The sequence below is a fragment of the Etheostoma spectabile genome, chromosome 2 (assembly GCF_008692095.1).
Source record: "Etheostoma spectabile isolate EspeVRDwgs_2016 chromosome 2, UIUC_Espe_1.0, whole genome shotgun sequence".
Classification (NCBI taxonomy): Eukaryota; Metazoa; Chordata; class Actinopteri; order Perciformes; family Percidae; genus Etheostoma; species Etheostoma spectabile.
In genome coordinates, this window is record NC_045734.1 from 21,563,242 (window position 1) to 21,580,291 (window position 17,050).

General features: G+C 39.4%; 1 protein-coding gene across 8 annotated transcripts in view; it reads right to left on the minus strand.

Moving 5' to 3' along the window:
• LOC116700184 (complement C3) overlaps positions 1 to 17,050 on the minus strand; it is a 134,518-nt gene that overhangs the window by 828 nt on the left and 116,640 nt on the right. For 3 of the 8 annotated variants that reach the window (XM_032533154.1, XM_032533145.1, XM_032533136.1), the window contains exons 6-42: positions 16,934 to 17,016; positions 16,747 to 16,834; positions 16,477 to 16,579; positions 16,189 to 16,309; positions 15,927 to 16,042; positions 15,277 to 15,423; positions 15,055 to 15,154; positions 14,836 to 14,930; positions 14,523 to 14,714; positions 14,270 to 14,425; positions 13,712 to 13,841; positions 12,523 to 12,591; positions 11,467 to 11,664; positions 11,244 to 11,361; positions 11,070 to 11,158; positions 10,827 to 10,966; positions 9,811 to 10,020; positions 9,071 to 9,134; positions 8,278 to 8,367; positions 7,937 to 8,140; positions 7,643 to 7,718; positions 7,390 to 7,549; positions 7,056 to 7,151; positions 6,027 to 6,177; positions 5,600 to 5,685; positions 5,193 to 5,270; positions 4,375 to 4,530; positions 4,191 to 4,253; positions 3,988 to 4,069; positions 3,567 to 3,615; positions 2,421 to 2,511; positions 2,142 to 2,231; positions 1,937 to 2,054; positions 1,701 to 1,790; positions 1,215 to 1,307; positions 1,033 to 1,116; positions 233 to 377 (exon numbers count right to left, since the gene is read on the minus strand). In XM_032533154.1, the coding sequence (XP_032389045.1) occupies positions 233 to 377; positions 1,033 to 1,116; positions 1,215 to 1,307; positions 1,701 to 1,790; positions 1,937 to 2,054; positions 2,142 to 2,231; positions 2,421 to 2,511; positions 3,567 to 3,615; positions 3,988 to 4,069; positions 4,191 to 4,253; positions 4,375 to 4,530; positions 5,193 to 5,270; positions 5,600 to 5,685; positions 6,027 to 6,177; positions 7,056 to 7,151; positions 7,390 to 7,549; positions 7,643 to 7,718; positions 7,937 to 8,140; positions 8,278 to 8,367; positions 9,071 to 9,134; positions 9,811 to 10,020; positions 10,827 to 10,966; positions 11,070 to 11,158; positions 11,244 to 11,361; positions 11,467 to 11,664; positions 12,523 to 12,591; positions 13,712 to 13,841; positions 14,270 to 14,425; positions 14,523 to 14,714; positions 14,836 to 14,930; positions 15,055 to 15,154; positions 15,277 to 15,423; positions 15,927 to 16,042; positions 16,189 to 16,309; positions 16,477 to 16,579; positions 16,747 to 16,834; positions 16,934 to 17,016 (4,221 nt within the window). The remainder of the gene's footprint in view (positions 1 to 232; positions 378 to 1,032; positions 1,117 to 1,214; positions 1,308 to 1,700; positions 1,791 to 1,936; positions 2,055 to 2,141; positions 2,232 to 2,420; positions 2,512 to 3,566; positions 3,616 to 3,987; positions 4,070 to 4,190; positions 4,254 to 4,374; positions 4,531 to 5,192; positions 5,271 to 5,599; positions 5,686 to 6,026; positions 6,178 to 7,055; positions 7,152 to 7,389; positions 7,550 to 7,642; positions 7,719 to 7,936; positions 8,141 to 8,277; positions 8,368 to 9,070; positions 9,135 to 9,810; positions 10,021 to 10,826; positions 10,967 to 11,069; positions 11,159 to 11,243; positions 11,362 to 11,466; positions 11,665 to 12,522; positions 12,592 to 13,711; positions 13,842 to 14,269; positions 14,426 to 14,522; positions 14,715 to 14,835; positions 14,931 to 15,054; positions 15,155 to 15,276; positions 15,424 to 15,926; positions 16,043 to 16,188; positions 16,310 to 16,476; positions 16,580 to 16,746; positions 16,835 to 16,933; positions 17,017 to 17,050) is intronic. The other 5 variants (XM_032533203.1, XM_032533176.1, XM_032533186.1 and 2 more) reach the window with 3 other exon arrangements.

A 17,050-nucleotide genomic window follows, 5' to 3' on the forward strand; every position in this document is an offset into this window, starting at 1 on the left:
GACCAAAAATATAGTGGCAAGTACAAATTTGTGTTTCTCCCTCACAAAAAGTAAATAAAAAATGAATGACTCGCAAAAAATATCACATAATTTAACAAGGCAGACAAGCTTGATTTGCATGCATGTAAGTTATTTTGCAGCAGAAAGCAGGGAAACGGTTAACAACTTTAAATTTCAACAATATTAAGGGAGGAACGAACACATCAGACATACACAGACACAACAAACTTACGATTGACTGCGTGTGTCTCTGTAAATATCTTTGGATGCGCCCATGATAAGGTAGGTTTTGCCTGTTCTCAGATCTAAAGCAGCTCTGCAGTGACGATAACTGAGGAATGTGCGCAATTTACCCGTAGGACCCACATCACTACTTCCTGTAATTAAAATATAGGAGAACAGAAAGAACATATAAGAAAACTGTGGTTAATTACAATATAGGTTGTATTTTTATAACTCTCCAACCATCCTTTCTATCCGTTATGATAATGTTGGATGCTGTGTTTCATTAAGACATGTTGGACTTTGTTGCAAGAAACACGAGCAGTCAGATGATCAAACATGTTGTGAGCAGACCTCCAGGTTAGCCAAAGTTAATTGGAAGAGAAAATAAAGGCAACAGTAACACTTCCCAGTTTAGTTACTGGTTGAACTTTGACTCCTTGCTCTATTTGACCTTTTCAGCAAGGCCACTGTGTTTTAAGATCTCAGCAATTCTCCAACTCCAACTTTGGTAACTACAATCATAACTCACAGAGGTGATGGCCAGAGCCACTTGTAATAAAATATGTCCTTTCTTTCATATTCAGTTGACATTATATAAAGCCCAGTTTAGAAACATTAGTTTAGAATTTCAGTACTCCCAGTATAATCATGGCAGGTAGCAGCTTTGTTGGAAAGCCAAAGTGCCCTTAAAATTCAGAAAGACAACAAACTGTGGCATCTCACTATTGAGGTACTTCAAGGGAAGCATCTGGGGAAAGCTAACGTTTAGGCTGTTCAGTTTAAGGTTCAAATAAAAGAAATACCAACCTTCTTTGATGACTTCCAGTACTTGCACTGTGTAAATATCAGTAGACAAGCCGTCTGTAAAATCTTCCAGTCTCACTTTGTATACTGAGGACAGACATGTTTCGGATTGTTAGCTCACTTGCTTATCTATTCTCTCACTTTCTCACTCTCACACAAAAACATACACAAACACACTTACTTACCAAAATCTATTTTACTGTGTACTTCAGTCTCACAGGCCTTAGCTGTGCGCTGATCATTGCTGACATTGCCCTTCTTCTGCATACTGCAGTTCTCTGGAAGCATACAAAGGCACAAAGTAAAGACACAACTGATAGCTCAATTACATCAGCACATGTGTGGATGCATTGATGGATGGCTGAGTGCAACTGTATCTGAGTCACAATTTAAGCAAGTTAGAGAGTTATTTTTACTGCTCTGACCCTACAGGATCCTGCAAGTGCTTGTTGCCTTTGGCAGGAAATTCTGATGATAACATTACACTTATGTATACTACATGACCATCTCCTTCACCAGATCTTAAAACAAGCAAACAATCACAGTCAAGTACAACTCACCAAATAAGTGATCAATATATAGCTTATCTCCTTCTGCTAGAATTGTTCAAACAAGGGTTTCAGATGTAACAAATGCATGCATGGGCAGCTGAGATCACATCATTCTGTTACCTTCTGCACATTCGCATTGATCGTTTCTACAGAGCCGCAGTAGCTGCCCACCTCTCCTCTCTGGATGGTAGAATTTCACACAATGTGTTTCTGCAACGGGAAAGAAAGATGTGCTAATTGCAACATTGCTGCACATTTGAAAATGTAAAAACACATCCTTATCCACCCTGCCATATTCATTGAAATCTATTGGCAGCAAATTATGATCCTGGTTTCTGGTTGTCTTTGAGACTTACTGTTACTGGATTGATGGTTGTTGTATTCATAGACAGACACAGCAGCTGGTTGTAAGACTCCCACTTTCAGCTTCTGATGGATCCTAAAAGTGATCTCCTCTGGTCTTGTGTGAGAAACCTGTGGACAAATGTGAGATAGCGATACATAAACAAAGAACAAGACAGTGAGGAAAAAGTACAGAGGTGGAGAACAATGATGTCTTACCTTATCCAGGTAGATGATGAGTGAGCTTCTTTCTGACTGGGCGGGGTTGACTGTATATTTTGAAATGGTTCGGGCACGTCCTTTAGATAACTAGAAACACACACACACACGCACGCACGCACACACACACACACACACACACACACACACACACACACACACCACACACACACACACACACACAGAAGAAGGTCACTGTAGTGTGTGGTGTGTGGGGTGTGTGTGTGTGTGTGTGTGTGTGTGTGTGTGTGTGTGTTTGTGTGTGTGTGTATGTCTTACTAAGCTCAGGTCGTCTGTGTTTGCAGTGAAGCCAGTTAGCAAGCCAATTTCCAAGATTGAAATGGATTCATTGCGCTCCCTGTCCTTGTTCCTGTACAGAAAATAGACAGAATAATTAAAATAAGTAAGGAATTAATAATAAAAAACCTTTATCAACTGTTGCAAGACATAACTGTTTTAAAGCTACATTTACTAGCTACAAAACAATCTTTTCTGAGGAAATTGACCTTGTGGTAAGAGTTTCGTCAACTGCTGTTTCCACAGTCAACAACTAATTTCAAATCTTGACTAGAACTCCTTGAAGTGATAAGAAAAATGGAAATTTAAAGTTGGCCTGCCACATGTGTTTCATTACTTTGTGGTAATGTCTGAAGTTCTACCATGGACTCTGTAACATGTTTTGTGGAAAAAATGCCTTGGTTACCTTGTTTCAAGCCATTCTAGCGTGGTATAGGAAGCCTGCAGAAAGACTCAGCTCGATCCGTGCCAGTTCTCATTAATATTCAACTAGCTAAGCTGCTTGACTCTGATTGGCTAACAGCTAGCCAATGAGAGCCTGGCTATCAGCATCCTTTACCCAGCGCAACTGGGCGAGCTCATGAATAGTAATGAGCTCAGGCAACATGACATCAGACTGACCAGCTTTTGTAATTGCCCTGATTTCTCCTCCCACTTCTTTTCAGTGGCTAGAGCTGACAGAGGAGTTAGCAGTTCATTTTCATATTCACGACATAACAAACACATATAGACCTAACATATTTAAAAAAAATTTTAAAGTAAAAACGGTTTTGTGTTGCAGGGCATCTTTAAAATAACTGGCCACACTCAATCTGCTGAGGGATATTGGGTGATACAATCCAAAGCTCCAGACCAGCTGGTATGTTACTTATCTATTTGTTCAAATGTGTATAAAGGTTTAAACTTAATTAAACCTTTGTTAAAAAATAAGTGACCATAACATCTGCGACATTACTAACACCTAGTTTTTAAGAATGACAAGTTAGATAAATAGAAAGAGCAAACATAAAATTGTGTACATGGGGCAATTTAATACAATGACAACACTGAAAAGGGAATGACAGAAATCAGAAAAACACATGTACTAAATTAATTTAATGTTATGTGCAATTTCCTCAATTTACTTACAAAATCTCTATTTTCAGCTTGTATATTTTCTCCTCCTCATCCATTTTCTCTGGAGGAACAAAAGATTAGATGAACATGAATCTTTTCCAATAAAACAAAATTGGAAAAAGGATAAACAGACAGCAGATATCAATACAAAATAGATAAATCAAAGCAGACAAAGAAATACAAAATTATATTACATGTCATTTAGCTTGTGACTTACTATTGCTATATATGTCAGAGGTTGCACGCCTCTGGAGCTACTAGGGGTTAAGTGTCTTGCTCAGGGACACATTGATTGATGGATTGCAGTGGGAATCAAACCCAGATCTCCCACACCAAAGGCTTGTGTCATATTATCCACTGTGCCATCACCACCAAAATAACAACAAATAAGGCCAAATAGATGAACAGGAAGAGACAGAGGGCACCACATTACCTGGGAGGAGCTGCACGGACAAGTTAAACTTCTGACAGTCACTCTCTTTTTCATTAGGCAGAGCGTAATACAGCGACACCATCTATCACATAGACATTGCATGCATTGTGAAAAGCCAATAGGTAGCCGTCTTAACACTATTGTCCTCACAAGGTTGACAAATGTACATTTATTCTCTTACTAAAATATTAAATTGTACTTACTGTCAGCGTTGCTTCTCCTGTGCCTGTGGCAGTCACTTTCACATTTCGGTTTATGTCTTTTATCTGTGGGATTTAAAGAAGCCAATACACACCCACACAGTCAGGGATCAGCCGTATGAAACATACAGAAAACAACAGTAATGAAGATATTAATGAGCCACTGTGAGTTTGTTGGTCTTCTCACTTTAGATGTTCTGGTGGCGTAGTGGTTGTCCCTGTTGAAGTTATACTTGTCAGGCTTTGACCTGCCCGGTAATAAAATGTCCACATTCAGATCATAGTCTGGTTCTTCAGCACTAGTCCAGTACTCTCCTATAGCCTGGTACACTATTATAGTAGCCTAGAGAGAAAAAGATTGAGCGGGAAAAATTACATAGTTTTGGCCCACACTACCTGAAAACACAAGTCCTCCAAATAATATGGCCATATGTTGATTATTCCTACCCTCTAATACAACCCATGGGAGAGTTTCATAAATTAGCACCACTAGCGGTGGCAGGAGTTATGACCCACAGGAGCGTTTTCTGCCCCCATATCCAAACCAGAAAACACACTGTTTATGGTTTTAAACACATTGGTAATATTCTGAACTGTCACAGTTTGGTTGGATTTAGGCACAACTACTTAGTTAAGTTTAGAAAAAGACCGTGGTTTGGGTAAAAATCAGTACATTGTTATGTTGCTTCACTTATGCACGATTTGCAGAATGTGACGTAGTTCTCTTGTTCCATAAACTTAAAAAAACTCCTTTGTTTGAAAGTCCTGTATGTTAGACCCATCCACCACCCCAACCACCCTTTTAGGAAAAGTTTGGCGCTCCAATAATTTGTCACCTTGCTTCACGCTTTGCTCCTGTCATAAGTACTACAGCACTTGAACAAATAACTTGTGTGGTCTTTTTTCATGGGGGAACCATCTCAAAAAATGAGTGAAGCAGTGCTAAAAAGACCTGGAGAAGCACAGTGTATGGGTGTGATGAGAGGATAAAAAGGTCTGGGTTACCTGAGTAGATCCATAGCCTCCATTCACTCGTCGCTGTTTGTTGAACCATCTTACTACAGGCATGGCTTCTTTAAAGGCCTTTATTAACATGAGAAAAGGGTTGGAATCTCTGTGTTTAACTGTGCTGTTAATCAAATTTGCCTTATACAAGCAATACACAACTAAAAAAATCATGTCTGTTTTTATCCAAAATAGAAATTATGGATTACTTTACTCAAAACAAGTTATGAGTCTCTGCAATTGGATTTCCACTCTAACTAACTATGATGTTCTTTTCGGAAAATGGTCAGCAGCAGTTCTACAAGGCCAAAGGCCTGTTTTCAGCCTTTTATGCTTTACTCTACTGAATGTTTTTATAGCATGACATGCTTGTGACACACAGATACAGATAACTGGGATATTCTCACCTTGGCCTTGACCAGAGCCAGGAGAGCGTAAGCTGTGGCCTCCAGTGTGTAAACGCGTCCCATAGGTGTTGGCCAGTGGGACAACTCTGAGGACAACACAGACAAATTCAAATGCACTACTAAACTGTAGAAGCCGAGATATGTACTGCAGTGGACAAACTATGTAAGGGCATGATTATTTCTATGTAACGTCACAAATCTCTTAGACATTTCAGCAGCCTCTTGTTTTTTATTATCTAACTAAACATCAATAATGACGTATGAAACCAGTATCTCTGATTATCTTAAATTGTTCATCAGTTTGGCTCAAGTATACATTTATGTATACATAGTTGTTGCATCAATATGCAATAGTCTTATTTTACTTTAACATTCACATTCATCTACACTCTTTTTGAATGCGTATGTGAATATCGTATGAAGAAACCTGGGGAAGCAAACTTGAAGAGTATCTCCTTGTTCAGTTTGTTTTCATTGGCCAGGGCATATGATGCCATGGCAACAGCATATGGGTTGATTAGGCTGGGAAGACGCTTTTCCAGATAGGCCGCTGCTTTGTCTATACTGTCTTGCAGACTCTGGACAAAAGGAAAAGATGAAGGAATAAGAAAGGAGAATATCAGGAGAACAGATAGATAAGGGAACAGGCAGTGGTCATCAGCGAATACCTTGAACGGTAACCTTCTCATACAACATAATAGCTGGCAGACAATGACAAAGTCAATGATATTAATTTTAATTAATTTTTTTGGCAAAAGAGTGTGTTGGTAATTACCAGACTGTGTTAAAAGTAGCAGTAGATCATTAAGATTTGTGTTGTGGACTCCTTCCTTACCAATTATGTCTTTTAACCCTTGTTTTGTCTTCCCCGTCTACCATGCAACTTCTTGTTCTGGGTTTAAATGTAAAAAGATTCCAATGTTTTGGTCATCTTTTTCAACACTTCTGTCACTTATGCTGTAGTTTTTGAAGATTTTCCTGACATTTCTGTCACTTTTTCTGATGTTTTTGTCACTTTTTTCTGTGTTTTTCTGACATTTTTTTCCTATGTTTTTCAACGTTCTATTACCAGTTTTTCTTTTCATGCTATAATTTTGAATAAAACACCCAAACATTCAATGAAAGTGAACTGATCATTTATTTAACTTGTGAAGAGCGTTGTATGGAACCATCCACGTTATTTTGTATTAAAATTTAGTTAAACGAAACCTACATATCTGATATAGAAACCTTTTAAAAAGGGGTCAGATTTGACCCAAGGACAACAAGAGGGTTAAAAAATTGTGGTTCCGATCAGCGCATGCACTAAGGATGTAACAATACCAAATCTAGTAGTCTTTACTGATACTACCAAAAGTGCTCGATACTCAAAACCAAAGTTGTTACCACAGTGTGTGAAAAAAACTATTGGGGTTACTATTGGGGTCAGCTAATTGTATGCAGATGAGGTACTCACATTAACAGTGGCAGCACATTGTGTGCGAGACTCCTGTATAGCAATGAGGCAGAAGGCAGTCATGGAGGCATCTGAATCTCTGCCGTGGACATCACCCTAAAAACAAACACAAAAATATCATTACAATCATCAGTGTAAAACGTGTTTATTCGTAAATGATAGCCAGTGACATGTAATGGTTTTCATTTAGATACAGTCATTTGTTTAGCATCAAGATAAAAACTGATTATAGAGTGTGTTCTAGACCTACTCTATCTGTAAAGTGTCTCAAGATAACTCTCTCTTCTATAAGTAAATTGCATTGAATTGATGTTAATGAAATCAATGCACGCACAGCCATCTCTCTGTGGGACACCGCTTCAACTTCTGTAAAAAAGCCGTCAGATTGCTTCATGTTGAGAATCAGAAACTTAACAGCGTCACAGATGTCTTCTCTCTGCACTGCCACCAGGTTGCTGGCAATGGAAAACACCTTGGCAACATAGGCTGTCAGCCTTAGAGAGGAGAGCAGGAGATGTAATGGTTCAGTTAAATTGGTCATTAAAGGAGGATGTGCATGTGAGTTCATGCATGTTCTAAGGCCTCACCAAGTACTACCTCCATGATCAGGATACACAGCAAAAGAACCATCATTTTTACGGTAAGCAAGTTGATTCTGGTAACCTAGATGAAACAAACACATAAACCTTTTACTGAGAGCCATTTCTTTCTATACGGATTCTGATCCATGAAAGCCAGGATGAGTAGCAGTTGGTTTGTACCGCTGTCTACCAAATGTCTGTTTTGATACCACTTCTGCAAAAGTCAGTGAGCTTTAATGCCTTTGGTAGTAGTTAAAATGTTGTGTATTTGTGCTAAGGAATGCATTTGTGTGAGCCTACCTGTTTCGATGTGTTGGAGGGCTTCATTACGTCTCTCAATTTCCACAGGATCCCACTGGTTGGTTTTGTCCAAATATGTGGCTGCAATAACAGGTAGGGTCATGTGGATCATGTTCTCCTCTCCACTGCCTGAGGGCTGTTTGATCAGACTGACCATTGATTTACCGGTAATATCATTCTTTAGTTCATTTTTATTCCTTCTTCCTGCAAATATTTCCAGAACAAGTGAGGTCATTTTTTGCCACTAAGAACAAAGGAAAAACGTCTCTTACAACTGTAACACTTTAATGCAGAGGTAATACTTCAAGCACTCTACCATATACCATGTCATAACATCTCACCTGTCACAGAGATCTGTGTGCTAGTAGGTGTGTTTGGAACAACAGATTTCTTAGGAATTCCACTGTTGAGAATTTCTTCTTGTTTACCATCTAAAATGTACAAAATGTTTGCACGTTTCGGGATTAATTCACAAATTCTAAACATATATGGTAACTTTTTAATTAACAGGCCATAAATTACATAAAAATGAGAACGATAATTATGCATTAAAGAAGGTTAGTGTACATCAGTAGCCTTTTAACCTTGTAACATTGTCTATATTTATCTTTCTAGCTCTGCTTAAGACATGCTGACACACAGGGAATTATCAGGTAAGTAAGTAAAGTAATTTTATTTTCTTTGCACCATGTTCTTGCAAGCTTTGGGTCTGCTACTGTTTGCCACAACAAACGTCCCTCATGTCTTGGTGTTCAATACTGTGGCAAGGGCTATCACATAATGCTTGAACTTACTGCAGCTCCCTGACAATTGCAGAGAACGCTGCCAGGTTGGCTAGATTGGAAAACAATAATACTGTCTTCAGAAATGTTTTTTTCAAAAGAACCTTGTTGTATGGATCTGCAGACATGGGCAGATGAGGCAGACATGTGCCCAAGGTTTTTGATCACACAAACTGTATGTACATGTGTACATAGAATGTTGTGTACACAAAATTGCATACACACTCCCAGCTGTTGGATTTAAATCAGTAATCACTAATATGTAATTAATGGCCAGTAAAGTAAAATGTTACAAAAATACAATATAAAATGTTTTTCCATACTGCAGCTGCTCAACGGAAAAAATACTCACCTACACCTTTTTTCGCAGGATCTATAGTTACAATATGAGGAGATTTTATCAGTAAACCTTCAGGCTGGAAAAACAACAGGACAATCAAAAGGAATCACAACGTTTTTCTAGAAAACTCTGTGTGTAACAGAACAGCAGAATAAGGGGTTGGAATCTTTGGGAATCTCATGATTGGATTTGATCATCATTTAAAGCGTGAATTCCAAATCAATTGTAAATTTAAAACCATTGTTTGTTCAGCCAGTTGAGGTGGTTCGGGCATCTGGTAAGGATGCCTCCTGGGCGCCTCCCTAGGGAGGCGTTCCAGGCACGTCCAGCTGGAAGGAGGCCTCGGGGAAGACCCAGGACTAGGTGGAGAGATTATATCTCCAACCCGGCCTGGGAACGCCTCGGGATCCCCAAGTCGGAGCTGGTTGATGTGGCTCGGGAAAGGGAAGTTTGGGGTCCCCTGCTGGAGCTGCTGCCCCCGCGACCCGATACCGGATAAGCGGTCGAAGATGGATGGATGGATTATTTGTTCAAAAAGAAGACAAGTGGCCCTGTTTTTAGGCTCATACTCCAGCGCACTGTGCCAAATCATTCAGCCAGTGGACAGTTGTGTGTAATGGCACTGCACTCTGCAGATGTTTTAACATAGCTGTCCTGCTGGCATTAGATGGCTGCAGACATTTAATGTAATGATTGTTGTGGACAACAGAAGAAAAGCTCTAAACCCACTGCATGGAGTTTGTTTCTCTTACCACCACCTGCAGCATCTTCATGATTCCATCATTGACTGAGTCTTTAACAGCTGCTTTGACCTCAATGTGGTATTGTCCTTCCTTTGTGGGAATAATGATGAAAGGCACAGTTTTTGTAGCTTGGGGCCTAACTTTAACCTCCTGGCGATACTTCCCACGCTTAGAAGCTGCACTGCACACATGTGGCACATCAATGAGATCCACACGTACCTTGAGAACATGGTAGAGATGAAGAAGGAGAGTGAGGTAAGGGTTGTTGATAAAACATGATCAACTACACATACCTTCAAATCCCATAGAGTGGATCGGATTTTGACAATTTCACACACTCCACACTCTTTGTCATTTCATGTAGAGTAAAAATAATACTGTTGCTGTCTAAATTAGGGATTCAGTTCCTGCACAAATTCAGGTTTAAACCCTTTGTACATATAGCTACAATTTGTATGTATTACATGTATTTATTGCTGTAAGCCCCACATTGACTCCAGCAATCAGGGTCAAGAATATGTTTATCCACAACAATTATCCATGTTAACGAGGACATTTTCAGTGCAGTCTTCTCAGTGTTAAGCTGCTGTGTATGAGACACAGTTACGTAGGTGTTAAGTGCGGACCTCCTCATCGCAGGTAAGAAGTAAGCAAGAAGTAACGGTACTTATGTGGAAAAAAATCAGAAGTCCCGGTACTCCGTACTGGTGAGTTTCAGCCCATTTCAGGCAGTGAACCTAACGGTGGTTGCTGTAATTTCAGATATCATACAAATTGTTGTGCATACTGTTTATACAATAAAATATGAACACGTTCATGGCAATGTGTTGACTTACTAAAGATATGGCCTAAAGTAATCAAATCAAGTAAATGCCACATTAACCTTTGAGGAAGGTCTATGAAGTAGCCTAGTTTCTTTCCTTTGTAGCCATCTGTTGTATGAAAGTCTAATATTTGTCCTTTTGGCCTGGAATAGTTTATGAAAAATATGGTCCTGATGGCTTACTTGGACGAATCAGACTTACGGTAACATAATCGGGGCTGTAGTTGTGGAGGACAGCTTTAACTTCCAGCTGCTCTCCACGGACCGCTGAGTACGGCAGCCTGAGATCAATGAAGAAGTTCTTCCGGACAACGACTTCTAACGGCTCAGCCACACAGATACCTTCAAAAAACAAAAAAGAAAACAACAAACAAGCCATGAAACACAGCAAAAAAAACAAGGTTAAACTAAAACACAAGACAGCTTTTTGTCACTGAATCCTCACCGTGAGTTCTTGACAGACTAATGCCAGTGAACTGCCAGGTTGTGATTGAGTCTTGCAAAGGAACAGTTTTAATCACTGATGTGGTGTCGCTGAAACAAAGGAAAAAACTTTAAGAGGGAAAAGGTAAGGTTGTCAGTATATTTTGTGTATGTGAACAGGCTTTAGTTGACCAACCAGTTTGTTTTTTTCTCAGGGCAAGGAGGCAGTTTCATATCTGTCCATAGCCAACTTTCAGGGAACTTGGTGCGAGAAACAATTTCATTGTTGTCCATGTAAGTGTCATCCTCCTCACCTGAAGTGTCATTACAAATGTTACTATGTTGACTGTTTTCTAACTACCATTATGACCATGAATAACCACCAGGGCTTCCCCCCATCCCTTGTCCCTGTGTCTTACTACGAGCCAGTAGGAGGCTATCCTCCTTCATCTCAGCTCGCTGGGTTTCCATCTCCTTGCAGCAGTGTAGGAAGGCTGCGGCACAGGCTGCACCATCACTGATGTACTGGCTGCGCCTCTCACAGGTGTAGGAGAGGGGGGTGTTCCTCATCCCGTCCAAACAACAGTCACGTTGCAGTTGGTCTTCATACTGACTCGCTGAAAAGAAAGAGGGTTGTGGAAGAACAACAGAGGTAAGAAGATATTGAGTACAAGTAGTGTTGCCAGTTTGGACCGGTGTTTCCTATTAATTTCCTTCTTTAATGAACTGAAAAAAACATATCATTATAACACAAAAAGGACTTTAACGTTTTGTTTCGCACAGTTGCTTCTCTGCAAAACATCTCTGAATAAGTTTCCAGACATTGGTTCCTGAGCAACGTCATATTAGATTGTCTGCTGTTCTGACTGAGACAGCCAAGATAGATTTCCTGTCCTGTGCTTCTTGGGTGGTCCAGAGGCATCTGATGTGTCTGCATTAAGCAAGTCGTCACCATGCCATGGTCAAACAAACCTCTTTTATCTGGTATAAAAAGTGGCCTAAATTATCACAACTTGCCCCAAATAATTTTTAGTAGCAGAAAAATGCCTAATCTGGTACCACTAACTATAAGAAGAAGGTTAAACGGGAAACCTGTGAATAAAGCATTTTAACAAAGGGCAGATTACACTAGTAATGTCAAGTTTATTTGGAAAATGTAATATAAAAAAAAAAAAAAAAAATGAAACATGCCAAAGAGCAAGCTATTAGGGCTTCCTTTTCATCTTGTATTGGACAGACATGCAAAAGTAGCAGTATAAAGAAAGAGATTTACATATAAGTTAAATAAAGTATAAAGTGAAAAATGTTTTAACTTGCTTTTTCCACTAGTATATACATGTAGGATGGGGAAGATGAGTATTGTGAAAGTCAACAACACAAGATGTCCAACTGCAAACACTGTGGAGAGCCTGAACTGTGTGACAGAAGATGACTGAATATGTCGTTATTGGGTAGTTTAGAGCTGTGGTTCTTACCTAAGCTGGTTGTGACGTCCATTATAGAGGCATCTCGTTTTCTCCTGCTGGGGGTCGGGCATTGCAATTCTAGAAGTGCATCACAGACAAGATCTTTAACAGAACCCAACAAGGTTGGAACCAGACTTAGTTTTTGTAATGTAATTGATGTTAAACTCTTAAAATCAGAGTGAGGTCATCTATCTGGTTGGTCACATGGACAGGGTGTGGGTGTGACACAATTGATCTCCTATTGCTATCTTATTTGTTGGACCATTATAACATTATGTTTCTCAAAAGTTTAATTGTAGAAACATATTGTCATTCGATTTGAATCCCTTTTGATTGAGGGGACCCTGATCATCATATGTGGCAATCAGCAGGACTGTGAAAGGCTTCAACCAAATTACGAAAATTGTCTTATTATTACCCTTAGTGGTATTTGGCAGGTAGTTTTGGTTTTATGTGTCAGGTTTGGAGATATGTCTCAAACATAGCCTATAAGCCTCAATCCCAATATAAAAAGGTGAATGCTGACAGCATTACAATTACCTTTAAAAAACAGTAACACGTTGTGTGGAGCATAAAAGAAAAGGAAGTTAAAAGCTTAACATTTAGAAGAATGTTCTGTAATAATACCAGTGATGGTTTGGTGTGCTATGTTATCACCTGAAGGTGGAGCTGAAGTGCTTCGGGGGATCAGTGCATGGTAGGAGCTGCTTTAAGACAGATGCATGTTTACATGCCTCCTGATAAAGTAGCCATCATAGTTTGCAAACTGCTTTTCTCTGTTGTTCTTTCACACAACACACCAAGTTGTTTTTAGAAACAGTGTCCTTGAACTATCTGCTTGGAGTTGTGTTTCTGGCCCACTGATGAACGCTTGTCCAATATTCACTATCTCTGTGTAGCTAGGATTTTTCCCCACCAACTCTTATAAATATCTGGTACTATTATGTTTTTCATTTGGTAGTGCACAGGTAGTGTACAGTGGGATGTTAGAGCATTTTAACTGTAAATAGCTGCCTGCTTGAACCAACCCAGATGAGCATTGTGAGATTGTACTAAAACACTGCAGGCAGTAAAAACCAAAACCTACAAAAATATAAGCCATGTTAACATATAGTTCTTTCATACAGAAAAGTGTTGGCCAAAAATTGATTAGTAGGAAGATGAAAAAGAATAAGAGGGAAAAGTAAAGTAGTGTCACCTTGTCTATAAGGAGTCCCAGAAGCCATGTTGGACTCAAACAACAGCCCAGCATCGTAGAACACACCCATACCATCCTTCCCTCCACCTGGTGTGCAGCCTGTGTCATACGTCTCTATCATCTCCCACACCTGAGCAGGGCAAAAGCCATTCACACACACAAATACAACCAGAAACATTGTAGGGTTATGTCACATGTAAAATAAGTGTTGCCCATTATTCAAAGGGATTTGATGCTTGGCTCCTCCACATCTTCGTGTTGAAGCATTTCTAAGCAAAACGCCAAAACCCCAAACTTCTCCAGATGGTTACCAGTGCCCTGCACTGCAGGTCTTCTGCCATTGGTGTATGTGTGCATTGGTGAATGAGAGACAGCCTTTTAAAGCACTTTAGATGAGATCTATGTATAAATTCAGTATATTTAGAATGTAAAGTATACGTATCAACTGCAGGACAAACCTATTTGGGTTATCCACATCCACTGACAAAATGTGTGAGCTTTTTAAATGAAACCCCATTTAAAATATTTTTAAAGATAAATATGAAATAAAGAAATTACCTTTTTCTGGTTGAGACGATGCTTGTTGTTTAGGACGTAGACGCCTTTGTCAACTGCCACCAGTCCCACTGTGGCCCCTGGGTCTCCAGTGACTTTCAAATTGAACATCTTGCGAGGCTCGTAGGATGACTGGGGTTTGTCTGGTTCCAACTTCAACTAAAGGAGGAGGCGTACTTGTGAAAAAATACTTAACTGTGTGTGGTTGTATTGTTTGCCCTTCTAAACTCAGCTACATCTGTGTTATGTGTCTCACCGAGCCCATACAGGAGTCCTCTGCATCCACCCAAACAGAGTCCGACACCACTTCATTGTCATTTGGATGGTAGTAGACTATGATGCGGAACGATGGCAGCATGTTTTTGGTAATGGTAACTATCATGGACATCAACATTTGACCTGTGTTCCTGTAACGTCCATGTTTCACCAGCTGACCTCTGCTCAAGATCTAGGAACAAAGATCAGTACTTATTTGACATGCATGTGTAATGTATTACACAGGTTGCTGGAAGGAACACAAACACCCAAGCACAAATGCACTCATGCGCAGGTGTAAAAAAATCTCTCACCAGGTATGTGATATCTTTTTCTGTAGTTTCCTGCCTGTTGAGGTTGAGGGTGATTTTCAGGTTGTCTCCTAATGTTACTTCAGCTGTATCCACACCTGCAATAACAACATTCCAATTAGCAAAATTAGTGCTAGACATAACAAAGACCTGTGTGGTAGTTTGCCAGCACTGCCACTGGCAGAACTATTACTGACTGTCTGATATTATTTCAGTTTTTACCAATGTGGAGGTAATTGTTGCTGTTCGTGCTGTATGGGAGAGCTGTCATGTTGGCTGATGCTTGTCTTTCAGATGAAATATGAGGATCCTTGGTCTTTGCCTACAATTAAACACACAGGTAGGCATACTTTTTTTCTCATACATGTTAACTTAATGCCTACATTTCCTAAATGAACACAAAACCGTAAATAAATACAATTTTAGCCGATTTCAACACTTAACTGTCACCGTCAATGGTTCAGAATTTTCCTTTGTATTGATGGCAAGCCTAGCCATTCCATTGGCTGAAGTGCGGCCCTGCACTTCACCCGGATCGACCACCACAACAACACCGTGTACCGGACTGCTGTCAGGATTCACAACTTCAATCTGCAATCAAAGAAACAATCAGAAAACATCCGATTGACTAATGAAAACAAGTTTAAGTACAACATATTATTGTTATGGAAATAGTAAAAGCATCCGCAAACTGCAGTAGCTCTGATGAAAGAGCAGTTATATTTGTTTGCTTTTATGACTGAGATAATAGTGGTTTAGTATGTCTACATGTCGGGTATTATTTTTCTCAGGAAATTCATCCATTTGAAAAGACTGGCATTTACATCATTATCAAGACCCATGAAGTAATAAAAAGTCTGTGTATTGTCTTTTGTTTGAAGAAATAAAGTCTCACATTGCCAGACATTCTGGCAATAAAATATATAAATAAAATATTGACTAATATCAATGTACCTTTCAGAATAGTACTCCTGAATGATGGCTTATGACCACTGAATTTTACAAGCGACATTGTATTTGAAGGAATTAAAATAAGTTTATTTTAATTTAAATTCGTCATTTTAAATAAATGTATAAATGAGTGTGTAGTTTACCACAACGTCAAACGACATTCCTGGTTTGAAATATTTGGACGTTCTCTTGAAGTGGATGGTGTAAGGTGATTTAACAATCTGGAGACCTCTCAACTCTGCCTGCACCATTTCACTACCTGTGTGAGGATAGAGTATTTTGACAGAAACACATGTAAAAACCCATGGACAGACACACACACAAACACACACACACACACACACACACACACACACACACACGCACACACACACTCACGCACACACACACTACTCTCTTTCTTACCACTCTCTGTCAGCACACCAGCAGCTACAAATATGTAACTCCCCACCAGGTCACTGATGTTCTGGAAAGTCTGTGTGATGTGCTCTCTCTTCAAAGTGACCACTCCGTTACCACCCTTTATCTACAGGAATGTGACATACAGTAATTAAGAAATGCAACTAGAATTACAGTGGACAGTTGGTACTTCACTTTACTTACATACAATTCAGTTATTTTGAAACACTTATTCAATGCCAAGCACAAACAGCGGAAGTTTGACAGTGATTGAGCAAATGTGTGAGTACTAACTGGCACTCTCTGAAGCGAGCTGGGAAAGCTATTTTTTTGACCCCCATGCATAACTCCAAATACCCCATAGGCCATCCCATCCACGTCTTCTCCAAAGAGATACCTAAAATCACAAATTGTTATTTCACAACAAGTTAAAATAGAGTGTAAGAATGATCATGGTTAAAATTTAATAAAAAATAAAAAAAACCTGACATCTACTTATTGATGTACCAATCAAAACTTTTTTTTGAAGCCACAAAACTTTTTTTTCTTCTTTTTTTTACATACATAGCTTTGATGTTGACTGTGAGCTCTTGGCTGTCCACATAGAAAAAGGGGCTCTCAACCTTTAGTTTAACCTCAAAGCTGGGCAGCACTGAAAAATGAAATGCATTTTATTGTGTTTTAAATAAGTTAAAAAGTAAGGAGAGGTGGTGTAGGTTTAGAGATAAAGAAGACCTCTGCTGTAACTCACCGTATTCTTTGACCTCAAACTCTGCAGAGTAACTCAGCTGTGGTTTGCTGTGGAATCTTGCCACCAATTTCCACAGTCCGTAACTAACACACACACACACACACACACACACACACA